This window comes from Lolium rigidum, chromosome 7, assembly GCF_022539505.1.
Source record: "Lolium rigidum isolate FL_2022 chromosome 7, APGP_CSIRO_Lrig_0.1, whole genome shotgun sequence".
NCBI lineage: Eukaryota > Viridiplantae > Streptophyta > Magnoliopsida > Poales > Poaceae > Lolium > Lolium rigidum.
The window spans coordinates 205,287,656-205,303,508 of record NC_061514.1 but is presented as its reverse complement, the minus strand read 5'-3'; the positions used below and the strand labels follow the sequence as shown (position 1 = coordinate 205,303,508).

The 15,853-nt window shown below is 44.2% G+C and overlaps 1 protein-coding gene across 1 annotated transcript; it reads left to right on the top strand.

Moving 5' to 3' along the window:
- Nucleotides 1-438: 438 nt before the first annotated feature.
- LOC124679330 lies at nucleotides 439-1,276 on the top strand. Its single transcript, XM_047215110.1, has 2 exons — nucleotides 439-976; nucleotides 1,211-1,276. The coding sequence occupies exon 1, from the start codon at nucleotides 506-508 to the stop codon at nucleotides 974-976; it is 471 nt and encodes a 156-aa protein (XP_047071066.1). The 5' UTR covers nucleotides 439-505; the 3' UTR covers nucleotides 1,211-1,276.
- The last annotated feature ends 14,577 nt before the right edge of the window (nucleotides 1,277-15,853 follow it).

Below are 15,853 nucleotides of genomic sequence, written 5' to 3'. Positions count from 1 at the left end.
CGAGTCGGTGTTTTTCAGCAAAAAACCGGCAATCTACGGTTATTTTGCGGATCCATGCGTTTTACGAGCTCTGCTAGAGATGCTCTAATACAGGGTTAGAAAAACAACGGGCATTCGTTAGGGTGCCTAGGGTTTGCGCGCACCACGGTCTTAATTCCATCGAGAGGCCTCGGCTCAGGAACTAGGTCGCATTTCTTTCAGCTTTGCATCACTTTCATTCTTGGACATCTTGGAATCTAGGATAGTACTACGCAGATTTACAGTTCATCATGGCCATTATCACCTAAACTAACTCTTAATTAATTGCCAACCCCAACCACAACACACACCGACACACGTAGGAGTACTACTCTTCAGCCTCAAGCCAAACCAACATCCATCTAAAGACCCAATATATACAGACACACATGACACATCCCCTCACTCGCAAGCCCCCATCAATTTGCATACGTGTTTTGGCGCTCTCTCACACACAGACACAGTTTGGCTGCGAACTCTGTCCGCGATGAGCTCGAGTAAGCTTGAAGGCGGGAAGCTGCTGAGCTCCAGGATCCTGTCGTTGAGGGATAGCTCCAGCAACACCGTCGCCAACGCCTCCTTCAGGGTCTACTACAGCGTCGGCGCCGGCACCGTGCCCTTCGTCTGGGAGACCAAGCCCGGAACCCCAAAGAGCACCGTCATCCCCGCCGCCACCGACTACGACGCGCCACCCCCGCCGATCATCTCGCCGCCGCCGTCCTACCTGTCCAGAACAAGGAAGACGTACACGAGGAGAGCGCCATCCGCTTCCCGGTCTTCGCGGTGGGGATGGATGACCAGCTGGCTCGACATCAGGAGGTGGATGTCGCCGCCCAAAGGCGTCTGGCACGCGCCGGACGGCGCCGCCGATGAGGTGGAACGGCAGCGGCGGCCCCGGCGAGACGCGCCCATCTTCCTCTGCAGCTGCGCTTCTGATCAGCCAGGCAGGCATGGATAGGTCGGTGGATAACGCCGGTGTGCACTTGCGTCCATGGAAGGATTGGTCGGTCGATTTGCTGTGTTGCACTTCCGGCGGTGTTGATGACGTATAGATAATATTTAAGACTTTTAGAAAGCTATATATAAACTGGCTTTACAATAGCTCGCGTGGTGTTTTTTCTGGACTTTGATCAAGTTTTAGGTAGGACTTTGTTTCTTTCCCGTCGGTCTGATGATAGATTTGTTGTTGCAGTGTTAATTTGGCTGTTTGGAGATGATGAATAATTGGGTACCCGTGATGTGACTGTCTGAGAGTGCGCTATGGCCTCTGTTTTTCTCATGATCTTGGAACGAACCACTGGTGACATATAACTTGTAAAACAGTGAATTGTAGTTATTGTCACGATAAGTATTATCTCTTACCTGTTTTGAGTTTTGACCTTTTTATGAGAAATTTTAGTCCTTGCAATATATCAGATGGTGGAGAGAGCATATACAATGTTACACTACCAAAAAACTGTAAAACAATAACCTGAGAAACTGTACCTATCCTTAATTCACATGTGAAACCTGTGCTGGAATTTTAATGTTTCAGTTGGGTTGGTCCCCTGTTCGGTGTTCAGATTTTGCTTTGCATGGATGATGTGTGCCATACTGGGGTGTTTGATTTCTTATTATTGTGATAGCAATGATATGCATGGTTGTGTTAGCGAGGTTCTGTAGCTACATAAAAAAAAAGTGGAGTCAATTTTCAGAACCCGATCGTGTATGTTCTCGAAGTCCTCACCTTGTCCTGCAATGCATTCAAACTTCGTAAATTGACGTCACACTAGAGCCAAGTACTAAAACTTACCTATAAACTTTGAAGAAAACATCATAAGTTTTGAAATGTAAAACGTGCTCTCTTATTTTCCTTGTTTTCGGAAACAAAGCAAATGGTCATATTATATGACCAAAAATTATATGGGTGAGTTTCAACTCAACATCTACATGTGTTTTTTTTCAAGATTTTACAAAACTTATGGTTGCACTTTTGGCTAAGATCCCAATTGTCTGTAAAACTAATAAGAACGAATGATAGTTTACTTTTCCTCACCCTTTTTGGTGCCAGAATTGATAACCTGAGAAACAGAGAATTGTGTACCTACCCTAGGCATGTGTTATCTGTGCTGGAAAGTTAATGTTTGAGTTGGATTGTTCCAGTATTCATGTCATATTATGATCCAAATTCAATAAGAAGGATAACGACGGAGCGAAGCGAGGATAGTCATCACCGTCTATATATACTGTCGCGACCCCGGAGGTCAGGGCTAGACAAACCCAGATATCACATCTGGCATAAGCCTAACCTAGATCTCTAGAGCCTACAGGGTGAGAATCGGTAACACAACACTGAGTTAAGATCCAAATTTATTACACGCAGAGGTGACTGACCACAGTCGAACAAGCAACGGAAAGCAAATTGTGTTATCTAGATAACAAGACTGCAAAGGGCCTAAGAGGCCATAAAATAAGACGACGTCCCAGCCCATAAGTCTCAGGCTGCCGCCTGAGGAACTCCGAACTACTCGTCGACGTCAAGGTAGAAGCCACCATCGCGTTGGAAGAACTTCGTCTGAAACAAAGCATGCAAGACTGAGTACAGGGACTCAGCAAGACTTAGTACAACCTGTTAGCAAAGCGGGTATGCGAGGCTTTATGTGGAGCTTATTTTGAAGAAAGCCAGTTTTCCTTTGTAAACAGGTGGGAGTAGAAGCTCGTCTATTCAGACCATTTTCAAAAGGGATAAGAGAGCGATATCAACTTTAGCTCTAAGATCATGTTGAATCCACCGAATCTTCATCATCACATGAACCTGTCACCTAGGATCACCCCCTCGACACCCTGAGAAGGGATCCTTAATCACACATAGATATCAGGTTTTATGATTAGGTTCAAGTTGTCTATGATCATCACGTTCTTTCCCAAGTCATCCTTAACCGTGGACACAGCTTTTCGAAAAGATTTACCCTGCAGGGGTGTACAACTTTACCCACACGCGCCGACCGACTCTTAGCACCGTCATGTACACGCTTACTTGGCGTGCCGGCAGAGGGTGGTCGACCAAAACCTTTCCCTTACTTCGCCTATTCCATGAGTCAAACTAACTGGGGAGCTCCGTCATCGTAGGTAGCCATTCTTCGAGGCGGTCCCGGTCATTGTGCGCAGGGGATCCAGTTCAATGCCTCCAACATCCTTCACCCCGGCCACGCCCTGTATGATGCAGTTTGAAAAACTTTTCCACCTTTTCCCCATGCGTATGGCAAATGGAACTCGCAAACTAATTGAGTCATGGGTAAGCTAGGGAAGTTCGGGCCAAGGGGTTCCCATGGGCCCCGTGTGGTTGTACGCTCAGTCTTGGTTCCGAAGGCGAGAACCTCAGGTCCTAGTATCGGCGAGAACGAGTCAAATCACCACATCCCCATGTGGCAGTTCATCCAAGCCTTTAGCATGTTTATTAACATCACCACTGATCTTACCACGTCATCCTGTCCAACTAGGTTCATTCGTAGATCTGATTCATCAACCGGATGGATCAGACTTCATTAGCTAAGCATGGCTAAGCATAACACATATACAGCTCTAGCGATGCGAACAAGCTCAGACCTAGTTTTGCTGGGAGCGGTGGATCAGGAACTTTGGGCTACAAGGATGGAATATGCACACGTAGGATATCTACAACTGCTGATAAAACATATTTGAAGTGGATGCAATATGTAAGAACCAGAAGTAAAGCATTTCAAAACCATATATGAACCAGGTTAGGGCTTGCCTTGTCCCTCGTTGTTCTGGTGCTGCTCTTCGGGGGCGTTGATCTCAGGCTCGCGTTCGATCCCTATCGATGAAGAACCAAACACCGGAAAGGAAGAGCACAATCAAGACAAGGTACAATGCAATGCACATACAATATGATGACATGTCATATTAAAGGGGTTCGGTTAAACCCTAGGTGCATCGACGAAAAAGAGGGGTTCGGCATCGACTCCGGCACATGAGAGGGGTCGATTTAGGGTTTCTACTAGGGCTCATATTTAATTGGTTCAAGCATGGATGAAACATGGATAAACAGCTAGGAAATGTTTTTCTGATCATTTTGGTATATAATTTTATATTTTTCTGAATTAATATAAATTATCTATTAATTACTGGAAATTAAAGCAGAAAATAGAAAAATGATTTATGGCGTCATGCTGACGTCATCATGACGTCAGCCGGCCATGAGCTCTAAATTGAGCTCGGGCTGAGCTCAATCGGCCGTTTTGGCCGCGATTGAGGGCGCGCGAGGAGGGGAAAAGAAGCGCCTCGACGCGCTGAGGTGTTTGGTGGCAGCGCCGCCCGCCTTTGGTCGCCGGAGCACGGCCGGCGACGAGGAGCGGCGGAGGCCGGGTCGGGTGCCACGGTGCCGCGGCGATACAGGGCGAGGGGGAGCATGGCGAGGGCACAGGAAGGATGAGGAGCTCACCGCGAGTCCGTCGGAGGGGTCGGCGACGACCGGGGGGCCTCGCCGGCGGTGAATCGACGGGAGGCCGGGGCGGCAGTAGGGTAGGTTAGGGTTCTCTGGGGGGTGCGGGAGAGCACGGGGAAGGGGAGAAGTGGAACTAGGGCTTCCGGGCGGCGGCGACACGGCTACTTGTAGGCCGCCGGGGGCGGCGGCTCGAATCTTGGCGCGGACGAGCTCGCCGGGGCTGCCACCGAGGTGCTTGGCCAAACGGAGGTAGGAGATGACCCGGCCGTTTTGCACTTAACCCTCTGCGAAAATAACAGGCCGAGTTTGCTTGCTTGCTGGGCTGTCTGGGCCGAGCTAGAGAGAAGGGAAGGGGAAAAGGAGATGGGCTGCGCCCAGGGAGAGAGAGAGGAGTGGTTTTCTCCTTTTTTTTCCATTTCTGGTTTTATTTCTCTTTTCAAATTGCAAATTCAAACTGTTTTTGAATAGAGTTTGAAAACTCAAATTTTGCAGAGATCAATAGACCCACATGGCTTATTGAGATAAAAACAAGGCCATGTTGCTTATTTTGAAAACTGGAGAGATTTTGAATGAGATTGAATTAGAGGGATTTGCATAATTGAATATGGAGATGCAAATTTTGTTAAAACTCAAACTACATGCATGAGATGCACATGAACACTCATTTATTTATGATAACAAGGTTGGGATGTTACAACTCTACCTCCCTTACAAGAATCTCGTCCTCGAGATTCCTAGATTTTAGAAAAGAAGGAACGGTACTCAGATCGTAAACGATCTTCTCGTTCCCAGGTTGCTTCTTGCTCAGAATGATTAGACCACTGAACTTTCAGAAACTTGATGCTCTGACGTCGAGTTTTACGCTCGGCTTCATCAAGTATACGAACAGGATGTTCTCGATAGGTTAGATCCTCTTGGAGGTCAAGAGTCTCGTGATCAACACCACATATAGGATCTTTGAAGCAACACTTGAGTTGGGACACATGGAAGACATCATGAACTTCAGGAAAGTTGGGAGGTAACTCCAACTTGTAAGAAACATTACTACGCTTGGCAAGGACGCGGAAAGGACCAACATAGCGTGGTGCTAGTTTGCCTTTGATACCGAAACGGCGGACACCCTTGAGAGGAGTGACCCGAAGATAAGCTTGATCACCAATTTCATACTTCACTTCTTGATGATGGCGATCATAGTAGCTCTTTTGACGTGACTGAGAAGTTTTTAGACGCTCACGAATGATGCGAACTTGATCTTTTGCTTCATTGATTATATCTGGTCCAAAGAATTTTCTTTCTCCAGTTTCGGACCAGTTCAAAGGAGTTCTACACCTTCTGCCATACAAAGCTTCAAAAGGTGCCATGCCCAAGCTAGATTGGAAGCTGTTGTTATAGGTGAACTCGGCAAATGGAATGCACTTTTCCCAATCTTTACCGAAAGATATAACACAGGCCCTGAGCATGTCTTCAAGAATTTGACCACCGGTTTGAGGATGATAGGCTGTGCTGAAGGAAAGACGAGTTCCCATAGCTTGTTGAAAGCTAGCCCAAAACTTTGAGGTAAACAGACTCCCACGATCAGAGACGATCTTCTTAGGAACACCATGAAGAGTGACTATCCGTGAGATGTACAGATCTGCTAGTTGACTAGCTTTTATGTCTTCTCGGATGGGCAGGAAGTGAGCAACCTTGGATAGACGGTCAATGACTACCCATATAGCATCTCTTCCATTTTTAGTCTTGGGGAGACCAGTGATGAAATCCATGCCAATTTCATCCCATTTCCACTCTGGAATTGATAGAGGTTGGAGAGTGCCAGCAGGTCTTTGATGTTCAGCTTTTACGCGATGAAAAACGTCGCATTCAGCAACAAACTTAGCGATCTCTTGCTTCATCCCAGACCACCAGAATCTTTGGCGGAGATCCCGATACATCTTGGTACTACCAGGATAGATGGAGAGGGGTGATTCGTGAGCTTCTTTAAGGATTAGCTCTTTGAGATCCGATTTATCCGGCACAACTAGACGCTTACCGAAATAAACGGTACCTTGGTCATCAATGGAGAAACACTTAGCAACTCCGCTAGCAATGTTCTTCTTGATCTCGGTAATGCCAGAATCTTGCTTCTGAGCCTTAGGTCTTCAAGAGAAGGCTTCACCTCTAAATTAGCAAGGAATCCACTAGGAACAATCTCAACGTTGAGTTTTGCAAGTTCCTCATAGAGAGAAGGTTGTGCTTGCTTAACCATCAGATTGTTGTAATAGGACTTCCGACTTAGCGCATCAGCAACGACATTGGCTTTGCCGGGTTTATAGTTGAGACCCAAGTCATAATCTTTTATGACTTCCAACCATCTTCTCTTTCTGAGATTCAGATCCGACTGGGTGAAAAGATACTTCAGACTTTGATGATCCGAGTATAACTCGCAACGATTACCATAAAGGTAAGGTCGCCATTGCTTAAGAGCATGGATCACAGCTGCAAGCTCGAGATCATGAGTAGGGTAATTAAGCTCATGTGGTTTCAACTGTTGAGAGGCATAGGCCACCACATGGCCATCTTGCATCAACACACATCCGAGCCCTTGAAGAGAGGCATCGCAATAGACAACGAAGTCTTTGCTTGTGTCCGGAAGGACGAGCACAGGAGCAGTAGTCAGCTTGGTCTTCAAAACCTGGAAACTTTCTTCAGCCTTTTCTGACTATTCAAACTTCTTGTATTTCTTGCGAAGATCGATCATTGGCTTGGCAATCTTAGAGAAATTTTCAATGAATCGGCGGTAATAACCTGCCAGACCGAGAAAACTCCGAATCTCCTTAGATGACTTAGGTGTCTTCCAGTCAAGAACGGCTTGAAATTTATCTGGAATGACTGCAACACCTTTTTCAGAGATAGCATGACCCAGAAAGATGAGCTCTTTTAACCAAAACTCACATTTTGAGAACTTAGCGTAGAGACGGTGCTCACGAAGTTTTGTTAGCACCAGACGAAGATGTTCATCAAGTTCATCTTCGGTTTTGGAGTAGATCAGAATATCGTCGATGTAGACCACGACGAACTTGTCGAGATACTCCATGAAAACAGAGTTCATGAGCCGCATAAAAGTGGAAGGAGCATTTGTGAGGCCAAAGGACATGACAGTGTACTCGTAAAGACCATAACGAGTTGTGAACGCTGTCTTTGGAATGTCCTCCTTGCGGATTTTGATTTGATGGTACCCTGATCTCAAATCCATCTTTGAGAAGACTGTGGCACCGGACAACTAATCAAAAAGATCATTGATTATAGGAAGAGGGTATTTGTTCTTGATTGTCACTACATTGAGCGGACGGTAATCAACAACCAGCCGCAGAATGTTGGTATCTCTATTCTTGACAAAGAGGGCAGGGCAACCCCAGGACGAAGTACTGGGTTGTATGAAGTTCTTCTCTTCCAACTCCTCTAACTGCTTCTTCAGTTCAACCAACTCTTCCGGAGGCATACGATATGGTCTTCGGGAAACAGGGGCAGATCCGGGAACCAACTCAATGACAAAGTCCACACTTCGATCAGGTGGCATGCCAGGTAACTCTTCAGGAAAGACATCTGGAAAGTCACGGACATCGGAGATTTCTGGTTTAGGCAGGGCTTCAACGGCATACAACTCGGCTTCAGGAGTAAACCTTGCCGACAGAGGTATTGCGGATGGAGCCCAGTATAGAGTGCTTTTGCCAGAAAGATCGGTCAGTACAATAGACCTGGCTGAACAATCAATGACATCCTTATGCTTTACTAGCCAATCCATGCCTAAGATGACATCAATGTCAGTTGACTTGAGGGCAATGAGAGAGGTGGGGAACAACAGATGCCCTATGCTGATTATAACCTCACGGGTAATCCAGATGGTTTGCCAACGAGACCCATGAGTTGTGATCTCTAGAGGGGAGGGCATTGTCTCGAAGGGTATATCATGCTTTCTTGCAAACTCTTGAGATATGAATGTATGCGATGCTCCAGAATCAAACAGAACTGTAGCTAGGATTGAGTTTATATAGAGCGTACCCATTAGGACGCTTGGATCCTCTTCAGCCTCATTAGCAGAGACATGGGTCAAACGAGCACGACCAGAGGAATATTTGTCATCCTTCTTGGGCTAAGAATATCCACGACCAGCAGACTTCTGGGGCACTCCTTTGAGTAGTGGCCAGGCTGACCACAAGAGTAGCAAGCACCACTAGGCACATTACCCATGGCAGGACGATAGCTTGAACCACCAGAGGGTGGCTTTGAGTTATTGCCAGAAGACCTTGGTGCGTAGGGAGCACGAGGTACAACACTGTAAGGGATCCATACTCGGCGCTTCTTGTTGTGAGAGGAAGACGCACGAGAATCACCTTCTTCACGCTTCTTGGATTTTTCCATATCCTTCCTTCCGTTCTCCATCAGAAGAGCACATTTATGCAGGTCTTGGAATGACTGGAAGGTGAAAGGAAACATCTCATAATGAATCTCGGGGTTAAGTCCCTTGCGGAACAGATTTTGCTTGTCAGCATCATCAACCACATCACGGGGTGCATAGCGAGACAGCTGAGTGAACTCACGTCCATATGTCTCCACATCCAGCTTCCTTTGATTGAAATCTAGGAATTCCCTCCTTTTGATGTCCATGACAGTCTTGGGGATATAGGCCGCACGGAAAGCTGTGACGAACTCCTCCCAGGTAACATCATGTCCTGGCGCTTGAAGAGCCAGAAAACGTTCCCACCAAGAACCAGCGGTACCTTCTAACTGGTAGGTGGCGAAGTTCACTGATACGTCTCAAACGTATCTATAATTTCTTATGTTCCATGCTACTTTTATGATGATACACATATGTTTTATACGCACTTTACATCATTTATATTCATTTTCCGGAACTAACCTATTGACAAGATGCCGAAGTGCCAGTTCCTGTTTTCTGCTATTTTTGGTTTCAGAAATCCTAGTAAGGAAATATTCTCGGAATTGGACGAAATCAAGGCCCACGATCTTATATTTCCACGAAGCTTCCAGAACACCGGAGAGGAACCAGAGGGGAGGCCCAGGGCCCCCACACATGGTGGCGGCGCGGCCAGAGGGGGGCGCCCCCCTACTGTGTGGGTCCCCCGTGGCCCTTCCGACTCCGACTCTTCGCCTATATAAGCCTCCCTGACCTAAATCTTCGATACGGAAAAACCACGATACGAGAAAAGTTCCAGAGCCGCCGCCATCGCGAAGCCAAGATTCGGGGGACAGAAGTCTCTGTTCCGGCACGCCGCCGGGACGGGGAAGTGCCCCCGGAAGGCATCTCCATCGACACCACCGCCATCTCCATCAACGCTGCTGTCTCTTATGATGAGGAGGGAGTAGTTCTCCCCCGAGGCTAAGGGCTGTACCGGTAGCTATGTGGTTAATCTCTCTCCCATGTACTTCAATACAATGATCTCATGAGTTTCTTTGCATGATTGAGATCCATATGATGAGCTTTGTAATCTAGATGTCGTTATGCTATTCAAGTGGATTTTACTTATGTGATCTCCGGAGACTCCTTGTCCCACGTGTGTAAAGGTGACAGTGTGTGCACCGTGTGGGTCTCTTAGGCTATATTTCACAGAATACTTATTCACTGAGTTATGATTTGCGTTGGATGTCTCTATGAAATTGTGGTGTGTTAGTACCTCCTATGAATGCTCACAGTGACAGCGTGGGGTGTTTATTAGTACTTGGGAATACATCTTTAAGGTTTGCCTACATGATGAATTAGTGTTCGTTATCTTGCCAAAGAGTAATTCAGAATCGCATAGTGAAGTGCTTATTTATATTCCTTTATGATTGCAATGTTGAGAGTGTCCACTAGTGAAAGTATGATCCCTAGGCCTTATTTCCGAATATCGAATCTCCGTTTATTTACTGTTCTACTGCATGTTTACTCGCTACCATATTTTATTCAGACTGTTATTACCGCTCATATACATCCATATCACTTGTATTTCACTATCTCTTCGCCGAACTAGTGCACCTATACATCTGACAAGTGTATTAGGTGTGTTGGGGACACAAGAGACTTCTTGTATCGTGATTGCGGGGTTGCTTGAGAGGGATATCTTTGTCCTCTACCTCCCTGAGTTCGATAAACCTTGGGTGATTCACTTAAGGGAAACTTGCTGCTGTTCTACAAACCTCTGCTCTTGGAGGCCCAACACTGTCTACAAGAATAGAAGCGTGCGTAGACATCAAGCTATTTTGTGGCGCCGTTGCCGGGGAGGTAAGGTAAAAGGTATTCACATCCTCCGACTACTAAGCTATTTCCTAGCACTGTTGCCGGTGTGTGAGTGCTCGAAGCTATTTCCTTTAGATCCTGCAATTGCATCTTTTTTTTCCTTGTTAAACACTAGTAAGGCATAATGGAAAACAACCGTGAGCTTTTTAAACTATTTCTCGAGTTAAGACATGGATTGTTTGATGCGAAAATTAAAAAACCTATGGAACCTTATTTGCATGCTAGTAGTAATATTAGTATGAACGCTTTGAACACCATTGTTGATAATGATATAGAAAGTTCTAAGCTTGGGGAAGCTGGTTTTGATGAGCATGATATTTTTAGTCCCCCAAGCATTGAGGAGAAAATTTTCTTTGATGATACTTTGCCTCCTATTTATGATGATTATAATGATAGTGGTCTTTTGGTGCCACCTACTATGGAGGATAAAGGTTATTATGATTACACTATGCCTCCTATATTTGATGATTATGGTGATGAATTTGCTCCCACTATTACTAATAAAATTGATTATGCTTATGTGGAGAGCAATAATTTTATGCATGAGACTCATGATAAGAATGCTTTATGTGATAGTTATATTGTTGAGTTTGCTCATGATGCTACTGGATATTATTATGAGAGAGGATATATGGTTGTAGAAATTTTTATGTTACTAAAACACCTCTCTATACGCTGAAATTTTTGAAGTTACTCGTGTTTTATCTTCCTATGCTTGTCACTTTGCTCCTCATGAATTTATTTGTGTACAAGATTCCTTCCCATAGGAAGTGGGTTAGGCTTAAATTTGTTTCATACTTGCTTTTTGATGCTCTCTTTTACTTCAACTCTTATTCCTTGCGAGTGCATCATTAAAATTGCTGAGCCCATCTTAATGGTTATAAAGAAAGCACTTCTTGGGAGATAACCCATGTCTTTATTTTGCTTTTGTTTTATATTTGAGTCTTGGAAGTTGTTACTACTGTAGCAACCTCTCCTTATCTTTATTTTATTGCATTGTTGTGCCAAGTAAAGTCTTTGATAGTAAAGTCAATACTAGATTTGGATTACTGCGCAGAAACAGATTTCTTATCGTCATCGAATTTGGGCAGCCCCTTCTGTAGGTAACTCAGAAAAATCTGCCAATTTACGTGCGTGATCCTCAGATATGTACGCAACTTTCATTCAATTTGAGCATTTTCATCTGAGCAAGTTAAGTTCCCCTGAAAAAGTGCCCCTGAAAAATTCGTCTTTACGGACTGTTTTGTTTTGACAGATTCTGCCTTTTATTTCGCATCGCCTGTTTTGCTATGTTGGATGGATTTCTTTGTTCCATTAACTTTCAGTAGCTTTGGGCAATGTCCAGAAGTGTTAAGAATGATTGTGTCACCTCTGAACATGTGAATTTTTGATTATGCACTAACCCTCTAATGAGTTTGTTTTGAGTTTGGTGTGGAGGAAGTTTTCAAGGGTCAAGAGAGGAGGATGATACAATATGATCAAGAAGATTGAAAAGTCTAATCTTGGGGATGCCCCGTGGTTCATCCCTGCATATTTCAAGAAGACTCAAGCATCTAAGCTTGGGGATGCCCAAGGCATCCCCTTCTTCATCGACAACTTATCAGGTCACCTCTAGTGAAACTATATTTTTATTCCGTCACATCTTATGTGCTTTACTTGGAGCGTCTGTTTGTTTTTGTTTTTGTTTTTGTTTGAATAAAATCAGATCCTAGCATTGCTTGTTTGGGAGAGAGACACGCTCCGCTGTTTCGTATGAACACATAAGTTCTTAGCTTTACTTTTAATGTTCATGGCGAAGGTTGAAACTGCTTCGTTCATTGTTATATGGTTGGAAACAGAAAATGCTTCATGTGGTAATTGGTATAATGTCTTGAATAATTTGATACTTGGCAATTGTTGTGCTCATATAGATCATGTTTAAGCTCTTGCATCATGTACTTTGCACCCATTAATGAAGAAATACATAGAGCTTGTTAAAATCTGGTTTGCATGATTAGTTTCTCTAGAGTCTAGATATTTTCTGGTTAAGGTGTTTGAACAACAAGGAGACGATGTAAAGTCTTATAATGCTTGCAATATGTTCATATGTGAGTCTTGTACCGTTTTATACTTGAGTTTGCTTCAAACAACCTTGCTAGCCTAGCCTTGTATTGAGAGGAATTCTTCTCGTGCATCCAAATCCTTGAGCCAAAAACTAAGCCATTTGTGTCCACCATACCTACCTACTACATGGTATTTCTCTGCCATTCCAAAGTACATTACTTGAGTGCTACCTTTAAAAATTCTATCCTTTGTCTTTGCAATATATAGCTCATGGGAAAATAGCCTTAAAAACTATTGTGGTGAAGAATATGTAGCTATGTATGTTATTTCTTAATAAGTTGCTTGTTGAGCGGTAACCATGCTTCTGGGGACGCCATCAATTATTACCTTTGTTGAATATTATGTGAGTTGATATGCATGTTCGTCTTGTCTGAAGTAAGGGTGATTTATCATGATCAAATGGTTTGAGTATGCATATTGTTAGAGAAGAACATTGGGCCGCTAACTAAAGCCATGATCCATGGTGGAAGTTTCAGTTTGGACAATTAATCCTCAATCTCTTATGAGAATTTTATCTGTTGTTGAATGCTTATGCATTAAAGAGGAGTCCATTATCTCGTTGTCTATGTTGTCCCGGTATGGATGTCTAAGTTGAGAATAATCAAAAGCGAGAAATCCAAATGCGAGCTTTCTCCTTAGACCTTTGTACAGGCGGCATAGAGGTACCCTTTGTGACACTTGGTTGAAACATATGCTATGCAATGATAATCCATGTTAATCCAAGCTAATTAGGACAAGGTGCGAGCACTATTGGTAATCTATGCATGAGGCTTGCAACTTATAAGATGTCTTATACATAACACATATGATTTATTACTACCGTTGACAAAATTGTTTCTATGTTTTCAAAATGAAAAGCTCTAGCACAAAAATAGTAATCCATGCTTCCCTCTGCGAAGGGCCTATCTTTTACTTTATTGTTGAGTCAGTTTACCTATTCTTTCTATCTTAGAAGAAAACACTTGTGTGAACTGTGTGCATTGATTCTTACATGTTTACCTATTGCACTTGTTATATTACTTTGTGTTGACAATTATCCATGAGATAAATATGTTGAAGTTGAAAGCAACTGCTGAAACTTATATCTTCCTTTCTGTTGTTTCGAAGCTTTCTACTAAGAATTTATTGCTTTATGAGTAACTCTTATGCAAGTCTTATTGATGCTTATCTTGAAAGTATTATTCATGAAAAGTCTTCGCTATATGATTCAGTTGTTTACTCATTGTCTTCACCATTGCTTCAAATCGCTGCATTCATCTCATATGATTTACAATAGTATTGATCAAGATTATGATAGCATGTCACTTCAGAAATTATCCTTGTTATCGTTTACCTACTCGAGGGCGAGTAGGAACTAAGCTTGGGGATGCTTGATACGTCTCAAACGTATCTATAATTTCTTATGCTCCATGCTACTTTTATGATGATACACATATGTTTTATACACACTTTACATCATTTATATGCATTTTCCGGAACTAACCTGTTGACAAGATGCCGAAGTGCCAGTTCCTGTTTTCTGCTGTTTTTGGTTTCAGAAATCCTAGTAAGAAAATATTCTCGGAATTGGACGAAATCAAGGCCCACGATCTTATATTTCCACGAAGCTTCCAGAACACCGGAGAGGGACCAGAGGGGAGGCCCAGGGCCTCCACACATGGTGGCGGCGCGGCCAGAGGGGGGGGCGCTCCCCTACTGTGTGGGTCCCCCGTGGCCCTTCCGACTCCGACTCTTCGCCTATATAAGCCTCCCTGACCTAAATCTTTGATACGGAAAAACCACGATACGAGAAAAGTTCCAGAGCCGCCGCCATCGCGAAGCCAAGATTCGGGGGCGAAGTCTCCGTTCGGCACGCCGCCGGGATGGGGAAGTGCCCCCGGAAGGCATCTCCATCGACACCAACGCTATCTCCATCAACGCTGATGTCTCCTATGATGAGGAGGGAGTAGTTCTCCCCCGAGGCTAAGGGCTGTACCGGTAGCTATGTGGTTAATCTCTCTCCCATGTACTTCAATACAATGATCTCATGAGTTGCTTTGCATGATTGAGATCCATATGATGAGCTTTGTAATCTAGATGTCGTTATGCTATTCAAGTGGATTTTACTTATGTGATCTCCGGAGACTCCTTGTCCCACGTGTGTAAAGGTGACAGGTGTGTGCACCGTGTGGGTCTCTTAGGCTATATTTCACGGAATACTTATTCACCGAGTTATGATTTGAGTTGGATGTCTCTATGAAATTGTGGTGTGTTAGTACCTCCTATGAATGCTCACAGTGACGGCGTGGGGTGTTTATTAGTACTTGGGAATACATCTTTAAGGTTTGCCTACATGATGAATTAGTGTTCGTTATCTTGCCAAAGAGTAATTCAGAATCGCATAGTGAAGTGCTTATTTATATTCCTTTATGATTGCAATGTTGAGAGTGTCCACTAGTGAAAGTATGATCCCTAGACCTTATTTCCGAATATCGACTCTCCGTTTATTTACTGTTCTACTGCATGTTTACTCGCTGCCATATTTTATTCAGATTGTTATTACCGCTCATATACATCCATATCACTTGTATTTCACTATCTCTTCGCCGAACTAGTGCACCTATACATCTGACAAGTGTATTAGGTGTGTTGGGGACACAAGAGACTTCTTGTATCGTGATTGCAGGGTTGCTTGAGAGGGATATCTTTGTCCTCTACCTCCTCGTGTTCGATAAACCTTGGGTGATTCACTTAAGGGAAACTTGCTGCTGTTCTACAAACCTCTGCTCTTGGAGGCCCAACACTGTCTACATGAATAGAAGCGTGCGTAGACATCATCCACGCGTTCACCTGGTGGAACATGAAGAGCGTTGAACTTGCGTTCGATGGTGCGAAGCCAATCATCAGCATCAAGAGGCTCCTTGGGGTGGGTGAAGACAGGAGGCAGTGCACGGATGAAGTCCCCAAGTGTGACAAGTTGTCGGGACGACGCTCTGTGTTTTGAGCTCCACGCTCCAGGAGTTGTTCACTCCTCA

Coding starts and splice junctions, on each gene's coding strand:
- LOC124679330 (XM_047215110.1), top strand. CDS start 506: ATGAGCTCGAGTAAGCTTGAAGGCGGGAAGCTGCTGAGCTCCAGGATC.